This window comes from Leptinotarsa decemlineata, unplaced genomic scaffold (genome assembly GCF_025532065.1).
Source record: "Leptinotarsa decemlineata unplaced genomic scaffold, Ldec_3_MD MMD2_P_RNA_scaffold_9, whole genome shotgun sequence".
NCBI lineage: Eukaryota > Metazoa > Arthropoda > Insecta > Coleoptera > Chrysomelidae > Leptinotarsa > Leptinotarsa decemlineata.
The window spans coordinates 9,506,669-9,520,853 of record NW_027412536.1 but is presented as its reverse complement, the minus strand read 5'-3'; the positions used below and the strand labels follow the sequence as shown (position 1 = coordinate 9,520,853).

The following is a 14,185-nucleotide window of genomic DNA, read 5'->3' as shown; positions in this document are numbered from 1 at the left end:
ATCATTGTCACTTGACGGGAAAGAAAAGATATGGAGCTGCACATTCTCGATGTAATTTGAATTACAAGTTACCGAATTTCGTTCCAATAATTTTCCATAACTTGAGCGGCTATGACTGCCACTTGTTCATAAAAGAGTTATGCACTAATAAGAACAAGGTGGAGGTTATCGGTCAAACAAAGGAAAATTACATTTCTTTCACTAAGCATCTATTGATGGGTACCACAATAGATAAATTTGGTAAATTGAAAAAACAATTCCTAAAGCTGAGATTTATCGATAGCTTTAGATTCATGGCGTCATCACTGCAGCAGGGGAGAGCTTGTCAGATGAGCAATGTTATGAAACACGAAAGTGTTTTCCGGAAAATGAAAAATTTCTTTTGATGAGACAGAAAGGAGTTTTTCCCTACAGTTTTGTTAAAAATTTGACCACGTTAGATTGTACTGAGCTACCATCAAAATCCGATTTTTATGATCAATTGAACGAGAAACACATATCTGAGGATGATTATGAGAGGGCAAAACGTGTATGGTCCTTGTTCGAGTGTGAAACGTTAGGAGACTATTCAGATTTGTATTTGAAATCAGATGTATTGATTTTATGTGATATTTTCGAAAATTTCCGTAATATATGTCTGGATAAATATAAATTAGATCCAGCCCACTATTTTACTTCTCCTGGCCATTCTTGGGATGCCATGCTCAAATACACCGGTGTAGAGCTGGAATTGCTTACGGATATTGACATGATAACTTTTTTCCAAAAGGGTATTCGTGGGGGTATTAGTCAGTGTTCTGAAAGAAAGCATGTTGCTAATAATCGTTTTCTACCCGATTATGATGAAAATGAAGCATCATCATTCATCACTTATTTGGACGCTACGAACCTCTATGGTCACAGTATGTCCCAACCATTACCGACAGATGGGTTTACATGGCTATCCGAACAAGAAATTCTTCAACTAGATATCATGGGTGTTCCAGACGATGGTCCTAAGGGTTATGTTCTGGAAGTAGATGTCCATTACCCTGAAGAACTTCACGATGCACATTCGGATCTGCCATTCCTTGTAGAGAGCGTAATTCCACCCGGTTCAAATTCAAAAATACCCAAATTAATACCTAATCTGAATGATAAGAGAAAATACATTGTTCATTATAGGGCTTTGAGGCAGGCAATTGAAAATGGACTGATAGTGATGAGGACTCACAGAGTTCTCTCATTCAATCAATCACCATGGTTGAAGAAATATGTAGACCTTAATACCCTAATGAGAAATCAAGCTACAAATGTTTATCATAAAAATATTTTCAAGACAAGAACAAATGCTGTCTTTGGAAAAACAATGGAAAACGTTGATAATAGAAATGACATTCGGCTTGTGACTCATTGGGAGTCTATAAAGCGTGCAACTGGTGCAAATGCTCTCATCGCTCGGCCAAATTTTAAAACGCTTTCAATTTTCTCAGAGGACTTTGTCGCCATTCATATGGGTAAAGTGAAAATAAATTACAATAAACCGCTATATCTTGGATTCAGTATTCTTGATTTATCTAAAACAGTTATGTATGAGTTTTTTTATAAATTCATAAAAAAACATTATGGGTCAAATGCTTCTCTCCTCTACACCGATACCGACTCTCTCATTCTTAAAATTTTCACGGAGAACTTTTATGATTTCATGAGGGACAATGTAGAGAAATTCGATACATCCAACTACAAAGTTGAAAATCAGTTTGCTATGCTTATAACTGAACCAATATTGGGAAATATGAAAGACGAATTTCCTAATGATCCAATTATCAGTTTTTATGGTACCGGCGCAAAAGCATATCATGTCAAGTCCGTTAGTGATGAATTGAAGAAGGCAAAAGGGATAAAAAAGTCGGTCATACAAAATCAAATGTCACTTGACGATTATAGGAAAATAGTCGAATCAGGTGGTACCATATTGCGTAAGATGAGCACTTTTCGAAGTGAGTTACACGATGTGTATACTCTAATGTGTAATAAAGTTGCGCTATCATACAAGGATGATAAGCGATTCATCATCCCCAATACCACAAAAACATTACCGTGGGGGCATAAGGATATTGAGTTCTACCAAACCAGCCCTGAGGTAAATTTCAAATTCCTTATCGACGCCCTCAAAACTGTGCCTAATCATGAGGCGGATTCTGATGAAAAATTGGATCAACTCATAAGATTATTGGAGGAACAATCAGATGATTAGTTAGTTCAATGTGGTAAATCTATACCTACGAAGCTCTGAAATTATAATATATATTATTCCCATTGTAAATATCAATTATGATATAGATTATGAAATAAAATATATCAGTGATACATCTTGTTTCATTACAATTCCAACACAAAGTATTGAAGAGGTATAAACTATTTTTCATAATATTGGAATATATAATATCAAGCTATCCACATAATCTGCGAGAATATAATATAACAGTGTTGCCAGACTCATCATTTAGTCCCCGTATTAGATAAAGTGGAGGTGGTAAGTGGAGGGGGGTTGAGGAGGAGTGGCTTAGGTAACAAAAGCGGGACTGCTCAGGAGCACTCATCATTCGAACTGCTTCTTCTAGCCTTCGAATATCTACCGAATTTAGTTGGGTCTCTAGCTGTGTTCATCTTCTTCGAATAAAAACTGTGAGTATATAAGTAATGTTGATTATTATGCTTTATTCTAATATTTTGTGAATTTCTAGTGTGCAGTATGTCTTCAATCATTGACGCTGATAAATCCGTGGAGGGTAAGGTCAACATCCTGCAGGACGTGGTGGTGCAGCAATCGGAGCTACCACAGGATATAGTGGACTTCTTGACTGAATTCCAACTTGGACCTCCACTTAGCCCCCTTCCAGAAGAAGTTGTGTTGGTAACGGCGGATCCAAGACCCGGAAGCAGCTGGATGGAGGATGTTCCTTCGACCACCCCTTCTTCTGAAACGAAGAGCACCGCCAAAGTTGCGAAGAAGGGGTCGAAGATTGTCGGTAAGAGAGCGGCTCCGAGCGGTAGTGATGAGGACTTTGCTGCTCCCGAACCCGTTAAGAAGAGGAGGCCCTCCGCTAAGCCAAAACAGGTGGCGTCGTCGGTGAAGCCAAAGCAGACGGAGCTGCAGAAGTACATGAAGATGTGGGACGAGTCCAACCCCTATCGACGGCCGCCTATGACCTCGACCCTCTGGCGGGTCCCTTCCACGTCAGATACTACCATCTCGACGTCTAAGGCGACCAAGACGAGAAAGCAGTCACCGACGGCTCCGCAGATGTTAACTGCTGCGGGCGACATTGAGCCAGCCATCACGGCATCTTCGGAGGCCACGACCGAGCCATCTCATCAGCCACCAGCCGGCCCCATAGCACCTCCGCCACCGACGCCAAGTGTTCAGCAGGTAACTTCTGCCCAACCCTCTGGCCGCCACCTGGAGTTACCGTCATCGCAGAGAACCTCTAGCTTAGTCGAGGACGTGCTTGAGCTTGACAGAATATGCCAAGAGAGGAAGGTGAAGCTGGTGACGATCCAGGGCAGCGATGCAAAATTGGCGGAAATTGCATCACGTAAACGACGATTTGAAGTTCGACAGGCGCAGCTAGTCGAACAGAAACGGCGTTTGTTGGCTGAAATTGCTGAGGTGGAAATCAGCATCAATGGGGTCGATGAGGAGTACCGTGTTGAGGCAGATTCAACAAATCGGTACCGCATGGAGGTCGACGAAATGGCCGAGCGTGTTAAGGCTCTCAGGGAGCGGATCAGGAAGAAAGTTGACGTTGTTGGGACATAACCTCCATCTATTTCCTTTCCCTAGATCCTTTTTTTTTCATGGAGTACACGTGAGTTGGTTGGTGTACACAGGGCACTGCGTGGTTGGGGCAGTGTCCACTTCCCTCTCTTCTTTTCATCCCGGAAAAAATATCTTATGAACGCTTCATTCCACATCATCCCCACTCCTCCCCCACTCCTTCCCACTCCCTCTCGAAAGTATAAAAGTAGAGAGTCTCCGATGGAACATTCAGTTGCTAAGCTATCTTCAACATGGCAGTTACTTATCAACAAGCGGATTCCACCACCGAGCCACACGCATTTTTGGAGCCCAGAAGGTCACCTGACAACTGGACCGTCGAAGAAGGTGAGGTACATTCCACCACAGGGCATCATCACTACGAGCAGCCCGGAGCATGGCACGATACCAGACTGCAGGTGATGCAAGTTACCAGCACCGATGATGCGGACGTCTCCGAAAACGAGTTCCTGGATCCCAACGTGGATACTGATTCTGACGCTGACCTGTATGATGGCCTGTGGGATGACGACGAGGTGGACTATGACGCGCCATCAGTGATGTGGGACCTATTTCCTAGGGAGACGGATGATTCTGATTCGGACGATGAAGATATTCCTCCTGACCCACCAATCCCCATCGAGGATAGTCCACCACCATCCCCTATCCTTATAGAATAATCCTAATTTCTATTCCTCATTCCTATTCCTTTCCTAGGAGTACACATACTGTTGGTTGGTGTACACAGGGCACTGCGTGGTTGGGGCAGTGTCTACTCTTCCCTAAATCTCATCATTCACAAATAATTGTACAATCACACAGACGATGGTCATCCTATCTTCATCGCTCATTCTCTTGAAGTATACATACTGAAGCCTATTCAAAATTGTTGTAAATATTTTGCTTTATTTGAAAATATATACTCTGGTTGCTATATACGGGTTGTGGCACCCGACTCAATCCGTTGAATGAATCATAATTCGCGGGATGAAGATAGGAAACAGATGTGGTCCGCTTCGCTCCGCTCCGCTTCAAAAATTTTTCGACACGCGAATTGAATTAATTCGTGACCGCCGTTGAAATTATTCTGCGGATTAAATCGCGGATTCGCGGTCACGGTCGCGGATCCGCGGATAATTCGCAGATAAAACCGCGGATCCGCGGCCATGGCCGCGGATACTACTGCTCATGCTACTGCTGTATGGCTTCTTCGAAATGATGAAGTTGAGGATTCAGTTCGCTACTGTTCACGTGCAGGTTTAACGACTGACTGTTCAACTTCAATAACTCGCTCAGTAAAAGTATCAACCAACTCGGTTACAACACCAATTCGCTTTTCCACATTACTCAACCGATCAGCTAATGCTGAAGTGATGAGTGCATTTTTGTCAATGATGATTCGCAGTTCGGTATTTTTTGAATCAATGTTTTTTCTGACGTATCGTAGCGCTGGTGAAATGAATTCTTGGAAATAGTTCAGGGTTGATTCCTTGGCTTCTTTAATGTGATTGTCAACATATCTTTTAGTGACAGAGTCTTCATCGTCTACAGGTTCACCAATATTCTGTAGCCGCTTATTCTGAATGTCATAATCACCATGTGGTGTGAGAATGAATCCAACACCCGATCTTCCAACAAGTGGTTTACCAACACCACCCCTTCTACGCCCAAATTTATCAATTGTGGTATGCATAGTTAGATCGTCTGTGAGTAACTGAGTCAGCTTCATACATTGTGTTCATTATATTACGGTCAATAGACTAATCCTTCTTCACGTAACTCCTCAATTATGGCCAATATTTCATTATCGTGCCCGTATGACCAGCCATTCGTGAACTCCAAAGCAATCGAAGGCGATCAACCAGTTCTTCGAGTTTATTCCAATAAACATAATCTATATGCTTATTTCTGATATATTTCTTTTGAGTGGGTATTTTTATTATGCCGGCACCTTCTCTACTGGGGTTCTGCAGTGGGTCTCCATTGGATAATAGTGGTAGGATTATTTCTCGATATTTCTTCCAATTATTTGATAATAGACCCTGTTTTCTTTCATTGTATTTATATGCTGCCTTCGTTAATTTGAGTATATCACCATAAGTGATCATATCGGAAGAGGGGATATTTCCCGACGGTACTTTCATGAATAATAATTTATATAGTTTTGGGGTACCCTGATAAGTGGCAATAGTTTTACCATTTTTCTTGAACACAATTTTCTCATTGATGAACTCCACATCAGCTACACCCATTTGTAAATTTCCCGTTTCAGTGTTCATGTGTACTCCAAAGACGGTATCGTATGAGGGATTTCCTGATAGTAACTTTTGTATGTGCTTTTGTACCTCATCACCATTATCAAGCACATTAGATGATTCTAAATCTGAAGTTGTCGATAAAGAAGCTTGAAGATCCTTCGAAAAAGCCTCTTCAAATTTCGGTTTTAGCTCACTTTTAACTATATTTTTGGCGGTGAATGGTGTAGCACTCTTTGTTGTCTGTATCACCTGATTTATTTGAGATGCTCCTTCAGTATTGGCAGATATTGCTTTCAAAGGAGTTATTATTGGCTCATATATTCTTTCGAGTGCTGATTGATCACCTAAGCGACTATTCTTGATATAATTAAATTTCTTCCGAACGGCATCTGTTGCTTCTATCAACTTTCTTTTCAAACACATTTCATCATCATTTTTTCTCTCCATAATGTATTCACTTCAAATGTGTGTGCAATGAAGTGTCGTCCACACTATCTAGCACTCGAATGATTCAATTGTTTCAAGAACGTCAAGGATATATGAAAGCATCAAATCCTTTTCGATAACGTCCATCTAGCACCTCTCGATCCTTATCAATTACTAAAAATCCATATTTATTCTCCCAACATCTCGCACACATATCTTTAAATTGCTTGTATGTCACATCTGGTGACACGTGGTCAGAAAAAATATGATTGAGATTCATATCATCTTGTTTGAACAGCACAATAAAATTTGCATTATCTCGAATCAATTGTTTCGGGACTCGTGAATATGTTTGGGCTAGATAGAAGCAATCCACATTTTTATGACATCCCATACTGAAATATGATCGTATAACATCCTGTTTCTCACACATCACATCATCGAAAATGAATATTGAATCGGTTCTGGCATCCGAAGGCTCTACTATTTCAGTTGCATTATTGGCGAAAGTGTAAAATCCCAACCCTTCAATCGGAGCTAATACTTCACGTAAATACTCATATTTGGGTTGATAAAGGGACTTTGAATAAAGATAAACATTTGCAAATCGTAATCCTAGAGGGTGAGTCAGTAGAGAAATCATAACATTTGTCTTGCCGCAATTGGAAGGTCCGATAATCAGACTGCGAATGGATAGTGGAAGTAAGGATCCATGACGCTGTTTCACACCGCTTTCAGATCCGCTACCCACTTTTTCATCGAAATTATCGATGGAAAATTGGTGCTTCTGCTTTAGTATGCGCATTGTATGACAGTTGGAGACTATATAAGCACGTCTCCAAATCGATTCCTTTATTTAAATGGGGGTTATGAGACGATGCAGATCTCCTAAGCGGCATTCAAATAAAGCTGGTACGGGATTGGTCAATTCCCTCATCAATAGTCTACCTTTCGAATTACATTTACCTGGCTATCAGTATTGCGGCCCTGGCACCAAATTGCAGAAAAGATTGGCGAGAGGTGATCCGGGTGTGAATCAACTGGATTCTGCATGCCGAAAACACGATATTGCATATTCACAGGATCCTAACAATCTTCCAGCTAGACACAGAGCAGATCAAGAGCTTGCAGAAAGTGCTTGGAATCGATTCAAGGCAAAAGACGCATCTATTGGAGAGAAAGGAGCCGCTTGGCTAATTACGAATATAATGAAGGGAAAACGACGATTTGGTATGGGTTGCGAATTAGCAGCCAAGCAGTCACGAATACAGAAAAAAAAGGGTCCTACCAAGAAAAAAAAATCAAAAAAACTATTGAAAGATTCTAAGGTGACAGCTTTTGGTTCTGGAATCGTTAAGAAAGTGCGTGATGTTCTACACAAAGCGGGCGGAAGTGAATTTGTTGTCAAAAATTCTAAAAGAGCAGCTGAAATTGCACTAAAAGCAGCACGCAAATATACGAGGGCTGCGGGTGGGAAAAAGAAAATTCGCACACCGCGAATCATACCAATTCCTAAAATTGGTGGAATACTACCACTCATTCCAATTTTTGCTGGTTTATCGGCGCTAGGTAGTTTAGCTGGTGCTACAGCTGGCATAACAAAAGCAGTACAAGCAGCGAAAGCGAGTAGGGAACAATTGAGTGAGGCCAATCGACATAATAAAAATATGGAGGCAATCGCTCTAGGTAAACGAGGAAGCGGTATCTATTTGAAGCCTTACCGTAAAGGATTAGGAGTCTATTTGAAACCTCAAATTTCAAAAAACTCATAGATTTGCTACCTCAAAGAGCTCTCTCCAACATCGACCTCAACTATCATGCTAAGAAAATGATGATTCCATATTTTCGGGGGTATATATGCGTGACGATTTGCCAAAATCGGGACCACTCCGATATGAATCTGCCGTAGTAAATTTGGATAGTCGACATGGTCAAGGGACGCATTGGGTAGCATACAGAAAAAGCAGCACTTCTGTGAAATATTTCGATAGTTTCGGTGATTTACCCCCTCCAAAAGAATTGATTCACTATTTTCATAGGGGTTCAAATCCTACCACTATTATCACATATAACTATGAGCGTAAACAACAATTCAACACAGTATGGTGTGGTCATTTGTGTTTGGAATTTCTACAGAGCAAGACATGGAGATAACACCAGCGCAGGACAGGGAAAGTATCAAGAGGATGAGTAATTCATTGATCGCATATTCCAGAGTACGCACTTTACGAGAAATGAGTAAAGAACAACTCGCTAATATGCCGAAAGAGGTGTTGATTGGGTGTGCATCGCATGAAATTGCATCTGTATGGGATAAGTTACCACAAAATCTACAAAATGATATTGATGTCTTAAAGTATCAGTACTGCCAAGACCATCAGAATGATTCCAGCGGCAACAGCAATAATTCCGATGTGAATGATGGGCCACCTACAAGAAAAATTTTCTGTTGTTATTGTAAAGTGAATGATGTGAATGTAGTCACACATAATGGGATGGATCATCTGGACAGACCACCTAAAAAACGACGATTACTCCACAATTTCTGCTGCCAGCAATAAATTGACATGAGTCAGTGAAAATTCATCAGTCATGTCACGCACGTTTTCATTGTCGGGACACTCTAGCGAGTTGAGCGCCAACTTCTACCCACCCATCGAATTGGATAGTGGCGCTAATTATGGTCTGGGCTTACACGGTTTCTATTCCTACAACTCCATATTCAATGTGGATGTGAAAAATAATATTATCGCCTATTCTAAAGAAGCTAACTCACCTCCTATCATTATAAAAATTCCACCTGGAGCATATGAAATTGATGAAATCAATAAGGTGATTCAAAAATTCATCAAATCCAAAGAAATGCAATTGGAAAATGGAGCTGAGGAAAATATCGATGGAGTATTTCTCCTACACGCAAACAACAACACTCTGAAATGTGAAATGAGGTCGAAATATTACATCCATCTCAAACATGAAAACACTATTGCCGAACTTTTAGGGTTCGAAGCCGATGTGTTTGGCATCGATGAAACTCATGTATCAACATTGCCCGTAAATATCAATAAGGTGAGAATTATTCGTGTGGATTGTAATGTCACAGCTGGAGCATATTCAAATGGTGATGAAATCCATAGCATCTTTGAATTTGATATTGATGTAGAGCCCGGTTACAAACTCACCAAGGAACCGCAAAATATTATTTATATGCCAATCCAGCCTGGCGGTCGTAAGTACCTCGACAATATCACTTTACGCATATTGGATGATAATGGTAATCTAATCAATTTCAATGGTGAAAAAATAATAGTTAAATTGGAATTGATTAGGATATAACGATCATCATTTCTCATATGTTGATTCACAACATCGACGACCGTCATAAGTGTATCACAAAAATGAGTGGTGGAAGCATCGATAAGTTTGGTCGTAGAAGTAAGGCAGTTTCAAATACTGTTTTGCGAGGACAACCTGGAGTTGGTTTCAAATTGACTTCCGATGGAAACTTTGATATGGAAAATAAACGTTTGAAAAATGTAGCCGAGCCTAAAGAGAGTACGGATTGTGTTAATCGAGAATATGTTGGTTTTTACATCTCAAAGATCAGAGGAGAATTAGATTCTGATATTGATAAAATCAATTTGAGATTAGATGGAGTAGAAAAATATTCCGCATCAGTCAGGGAAGATCTCATTACGCTTGGGCTGAAATTAGTGGAAATTGTAAAAAAGTGTGAACATATGGAGAAGGATATCAAATCGATGCAATCTGATATGAAAAAACAACCCTCGATAAGCATTCAAACAATTGAGCAAAAACGATGGTGAGCGATGATCATCTGTGAAAAAAATCAGTATAAAGCAGGAGCTGAAGAAATTTTAACTCAGTATTTATCATTTCATAACGCTGAGCAGATGATTATAATTGATAAGGCTATTGATTTCACCATAATTTTTTCTAAAAAATGGGGTTGTGCTTTAAAAGCCAGCGATTACAGCAGCGGCAGCAGTTGAATCAGCGTAATGTATCAGGTGGAGACTATGATAATGTGCATTTAAAGAAGAGAAAATCTAAAAGTCGATTCATTCCACGTATGCCCGCCAAACGGTCAAGATATAGACTAAGCGCTAGTAGTTTACACTTTCTCAAATCTATTGGCTTGAAGGTGCGATATAAAAAATAGTAATAACATGGCGACCATAACCACAAGTGATAAGCTGGAGGTATTCGAGGAGCCCATCTTTGATCATTCCCTAATCAGCCTTCACGAGCATACATATAAACCGTATGGATCACCATATTACAAAAATTCAGATGAAATCCGAATTCCAATCAATTTTCAAGACCTTATACTCGATATTGCAGACAGTTACATTTATATCGAGGGGAAGTTCACACCATCTGATGACACGAAGCAGTGCTACCTATCCAATAACGCCCTCGCCTTCCTCTTCGACGAAATTCGCTATGAAATGGGTGGAGAGCAAGTGGCCGTTGTTCGAAAACCCGGCATAACTACCACAATGAAAACGATGATATCATTTGGACAAACACATGCAAATTCCCTACTACCAATAGGATGGGGTCTTGATGTGAACAAACAAGATATATTGGATTCCGTCAGCAATGTATTCAGCGGTAAATTACCCTTGAAGTATCTCATGGGTTTTGCTGAAGATTACAACAGAGGAGTATTGAATGTCAAGCAAGAGCTCATTTTGATTATTGCACGCTCATTCAAAAATTCGTTTATTGGAGAAGTCGATGCTCATTTGGAAATCAACAAAATAGAATGGAGAATCAGACACATCGTGCCGGAAGATCGTCAGAAACTGAAGCTATTGAACCGCATCAATAAAAATGCGAATAATGCAAAAGTAAAGGTGGCTTATCGTATATGGGACCTTTATGAATTACCCACACTTCGTGATACATCCTCAGATATTTGGGCCGTGAAGACAACCAACAGCCTCGGAAGACCTCGATACATCATCATCGGCTTTCAAAGCACCGACCAATCTGAAAATATATCAAAAGATGTGACGAAATTCATACATGCGAATATTAATAATATTCGACTATCTCTAAACTCTGAAGTATACCCATATGAGCGTTGGAATCTAGATTTTGACAAAAAGTTAGACTCGTCAGCCTACTATGCATATGAAAACTTCCAACGCAGCTACTACGATAAAGCTATGAGTGAGCCCATGATGGATATTGGTAGCTTTCGCAACAATCCACTATTTATCATCGACTGCTCTCACCAACCCGATGCTATGAAGTCATCTACTGTCGACATCAAAATAGAATTCGAAACACGCAAGGTGAAGTTTCCAGCAAACACCAAAGTATATGCACTCATCCTACACGATGCTGTTTTGTCCTATAATGCCCTAAATGGCTCTGTTCAGACTGGATTGTAATAAGATTGACATGTAATTCACCATGGAGTATTCGATATTGATAAATAATAAAACACTCAATAATTATCTTCTGCCTTTTATTTACCAAACAATCAGATATAGACAAGCATGGATTGAAACATGATTTTATAATGTATACAATAGATTTCAAATATTCACAACACCATTATTTGAAGATTCTTCCGGTTGTGGGTTGGGATTCTGTGGCTCCAATTGATATTTCTCTATGATATTCTGTGGTAGGTAAACGGATATGCTGTGAAGGAAATGCTTCAAGTCTGCTTCAATCATTAGCTCACAGAACTCATCCAAATTTCCGCTTCCATACGAATATTTATGGCACAGTGCCACACCAAGTTCATATTTCTCACTGAGCTCCAAAAGTTTTCGTACCTCTTCAGCATCATAACATACACTTAAATCATAGTTTGATGAGTGAAGAGCGTCAAAACTCAAGTCGGCTAATTCCCAAGCCAACCTCCTTATTGCAGAATCCAAATTGACTGCTTCCGGCCACTCTTCGGCTGAATATTGCATCCACATGCTTGTACTCTGAAAATACACAAAATGCATTCATTAGTTTGGAAATTATGCTGCAAAAAAACACTCACTTGAAATTTTATCATGTTTGAAGCGCGGGAGCTAATCCATATTTTACATTAATATACCATATTTCTACTATTTACAAAGATATTGAAGTTATATTCAATCTAAAATATCGAATTTGACTAGTGAGCGTGTTTTAGCACCAGGATAATCCTGAGAACTTTGACCGATATATGTAAAAATGAATTTGGCTTTGGATGAATTCACTTCGTGAATCATTTCTTCCGTAAAATGTTCTGAGACACGTTTTGGAAGCCATGATTTAAAAGAAGTATTATTTTCCTCGTCCAACAAAACTACTTGAATGGATTTACCATATCGTGTGGATAGCATCGACATCTTTTCAATTTTATAACCTTTATCGATAGTCAAAGATATTAAAGGCTTCTGCTCCATAGCCACAGTTTGTTGAATTATTGCAGAATTGATCTTTTCGATATTAAATTTCAAATGATCCATTTCGAATATAGTGGAATTATGGTATACAAATATAAAATATGTTCACCTGGATTGCTGTGTATACTCCTGACGTAATACTCTCTGTCACTTTGCAGCACTACTTTCACTCATCTATTCGAGTACGTTGGGTTATTCAAACTGAATGTGAAATGGTGATCCTCCGAACATTTATAGAACGTGGTTGAAGAAGAGGGGGTACTTCTTCACTACAAGCTGGGTGTCCGAAAACACTACTCCAAAATAATATTGTCTTTATCGCGTGACGTAGTTGCAGGTCATTCAAAGTCAGACGCAAAACACTCCTTCAAAGTCACCTTGGCTATGTTGTGTTGTGTAGGTTCAAAACTTCAAGAAAGCCTTGTTGAAAATATGGGAAGTGAATGAAAGTCATTCAAAGTCAAACCCAAAACACTGCCTCATCAAAGTCACCTTGTCTGCGTTGAGTGACGTTGATCAAGGTCGTTCAAGGGCAAACTCAAAACAATCGTTCAAAGTCACCTTGGTTATGTTAGATCGTGTGGGTGCCAAACTGGCTCGAATTCATTGGAAGTCAAAGTCACCCTGTCGAAAATATGGGAGAAGAATGAAGGTCATTCAAGGTTAAACCCAAAACAGCACCTCAAAGTCACCTTGTCTGCGTTGCCGTATGACGCATGTCAAGGTCGTTCAAGGACAAACTCATAACACCTCCTCAAAGTCACCTTCGCAACTTCGTGTGACGTAGAGGTCATTTCAAGGTTGAAAGTGGTGGGGGGAGGTTCTGAAATCGGCTTAAACTAACTACTCACATAGAAGTGAAATTTTACAAACAAGTGACAGTACTGTCACGCTATTCAACTCACAGCATTGAATACCTCGCTTCTGTTAGTCATAACCCCGTTTCCACTACAAACTCCACCATCGCTCCCACTACCGGCCCCTCCTTCAGTCGTCCAGGGATGTGAATACCAGACCAGAACCGATGGACCGCCATCCTACACAGCTTATTATATCATTATTGGTTAGTTATGAAAAATTAAAAAAAAGTCTTAAAAACGACCAGAACATTATGTGTTGTAATTGAATCTGTTTTTAAAAATTTTGTTTTTTCTTTAACCAGCTGTCGCACCACTACAAACGACAACCCTCAGAAGTCGAAACTTGTGCGAGCCAAGGACTAACGAGGTCTTACCTTTTAACGTGTAATTCCTCACACGTTAAAAATGATGGCT

General features: G+C 40.0%; 2 protein-coding genes across 2 annotated transcripts; one reads left to right on the top strand and one right to left on the bottom strand.

The window, feature by feature from the left end:
* The first annotated feature begins 318 nt into the window (after positions 1–318).
* LOC141480518 (uncharacterized) lies at positions 319–4,578 on the top strand. Its single transcript, XM_074170569.1, has 2 exons — positions 319–2,667; positions 2,727–4,578. The coding sequence occupies exon 2, from the start codon at positions 2,735–2,737 to the stop codon at positions 3,800–3,802; it is 1,068 nt and encodes a 355-aa protein (XP_074026670.1). The 5' UTR covers positions 319–2,667; positions 2,727–2,734; the 3' UTR covers positions 3,803–4,578.
* A 6,891-nt stretch (positions 4,579–11,469) lies between these two features.
* On the bottom strand, positions 11,470–13,762 carry LOC141480517 (uncharacterized). The gene is made up of 2 exons (XM_074170568.1): positions 12,521–13,762; positions 11,470–12,461 (listed from the first exon to the last, which is right to left on the bottom strand). Exons 1-2 carry the CDS (start codon positions 12,533–12,535, stop codon positions 12,057–12,059), a joined length of 420 nt encoding a protein of 139 aa, XP_074026669.1. The 5' UTR covers positions 12,536–13,762; the 3' UTR covers positions 11,470–12,056.
* Positions 13,763–14,185: the final 423 nt, after the last annotated feature.

What these genes read in the sequence shown, in the direction of transcription:
- LOC141480518 (XM_074170569.1), top strand. Translation starts at nt 2,735, where the DNA reads ATGTCTTCAATCATTGACGCTGATAAATCCGTGGAGGGTAAGGTCAAC.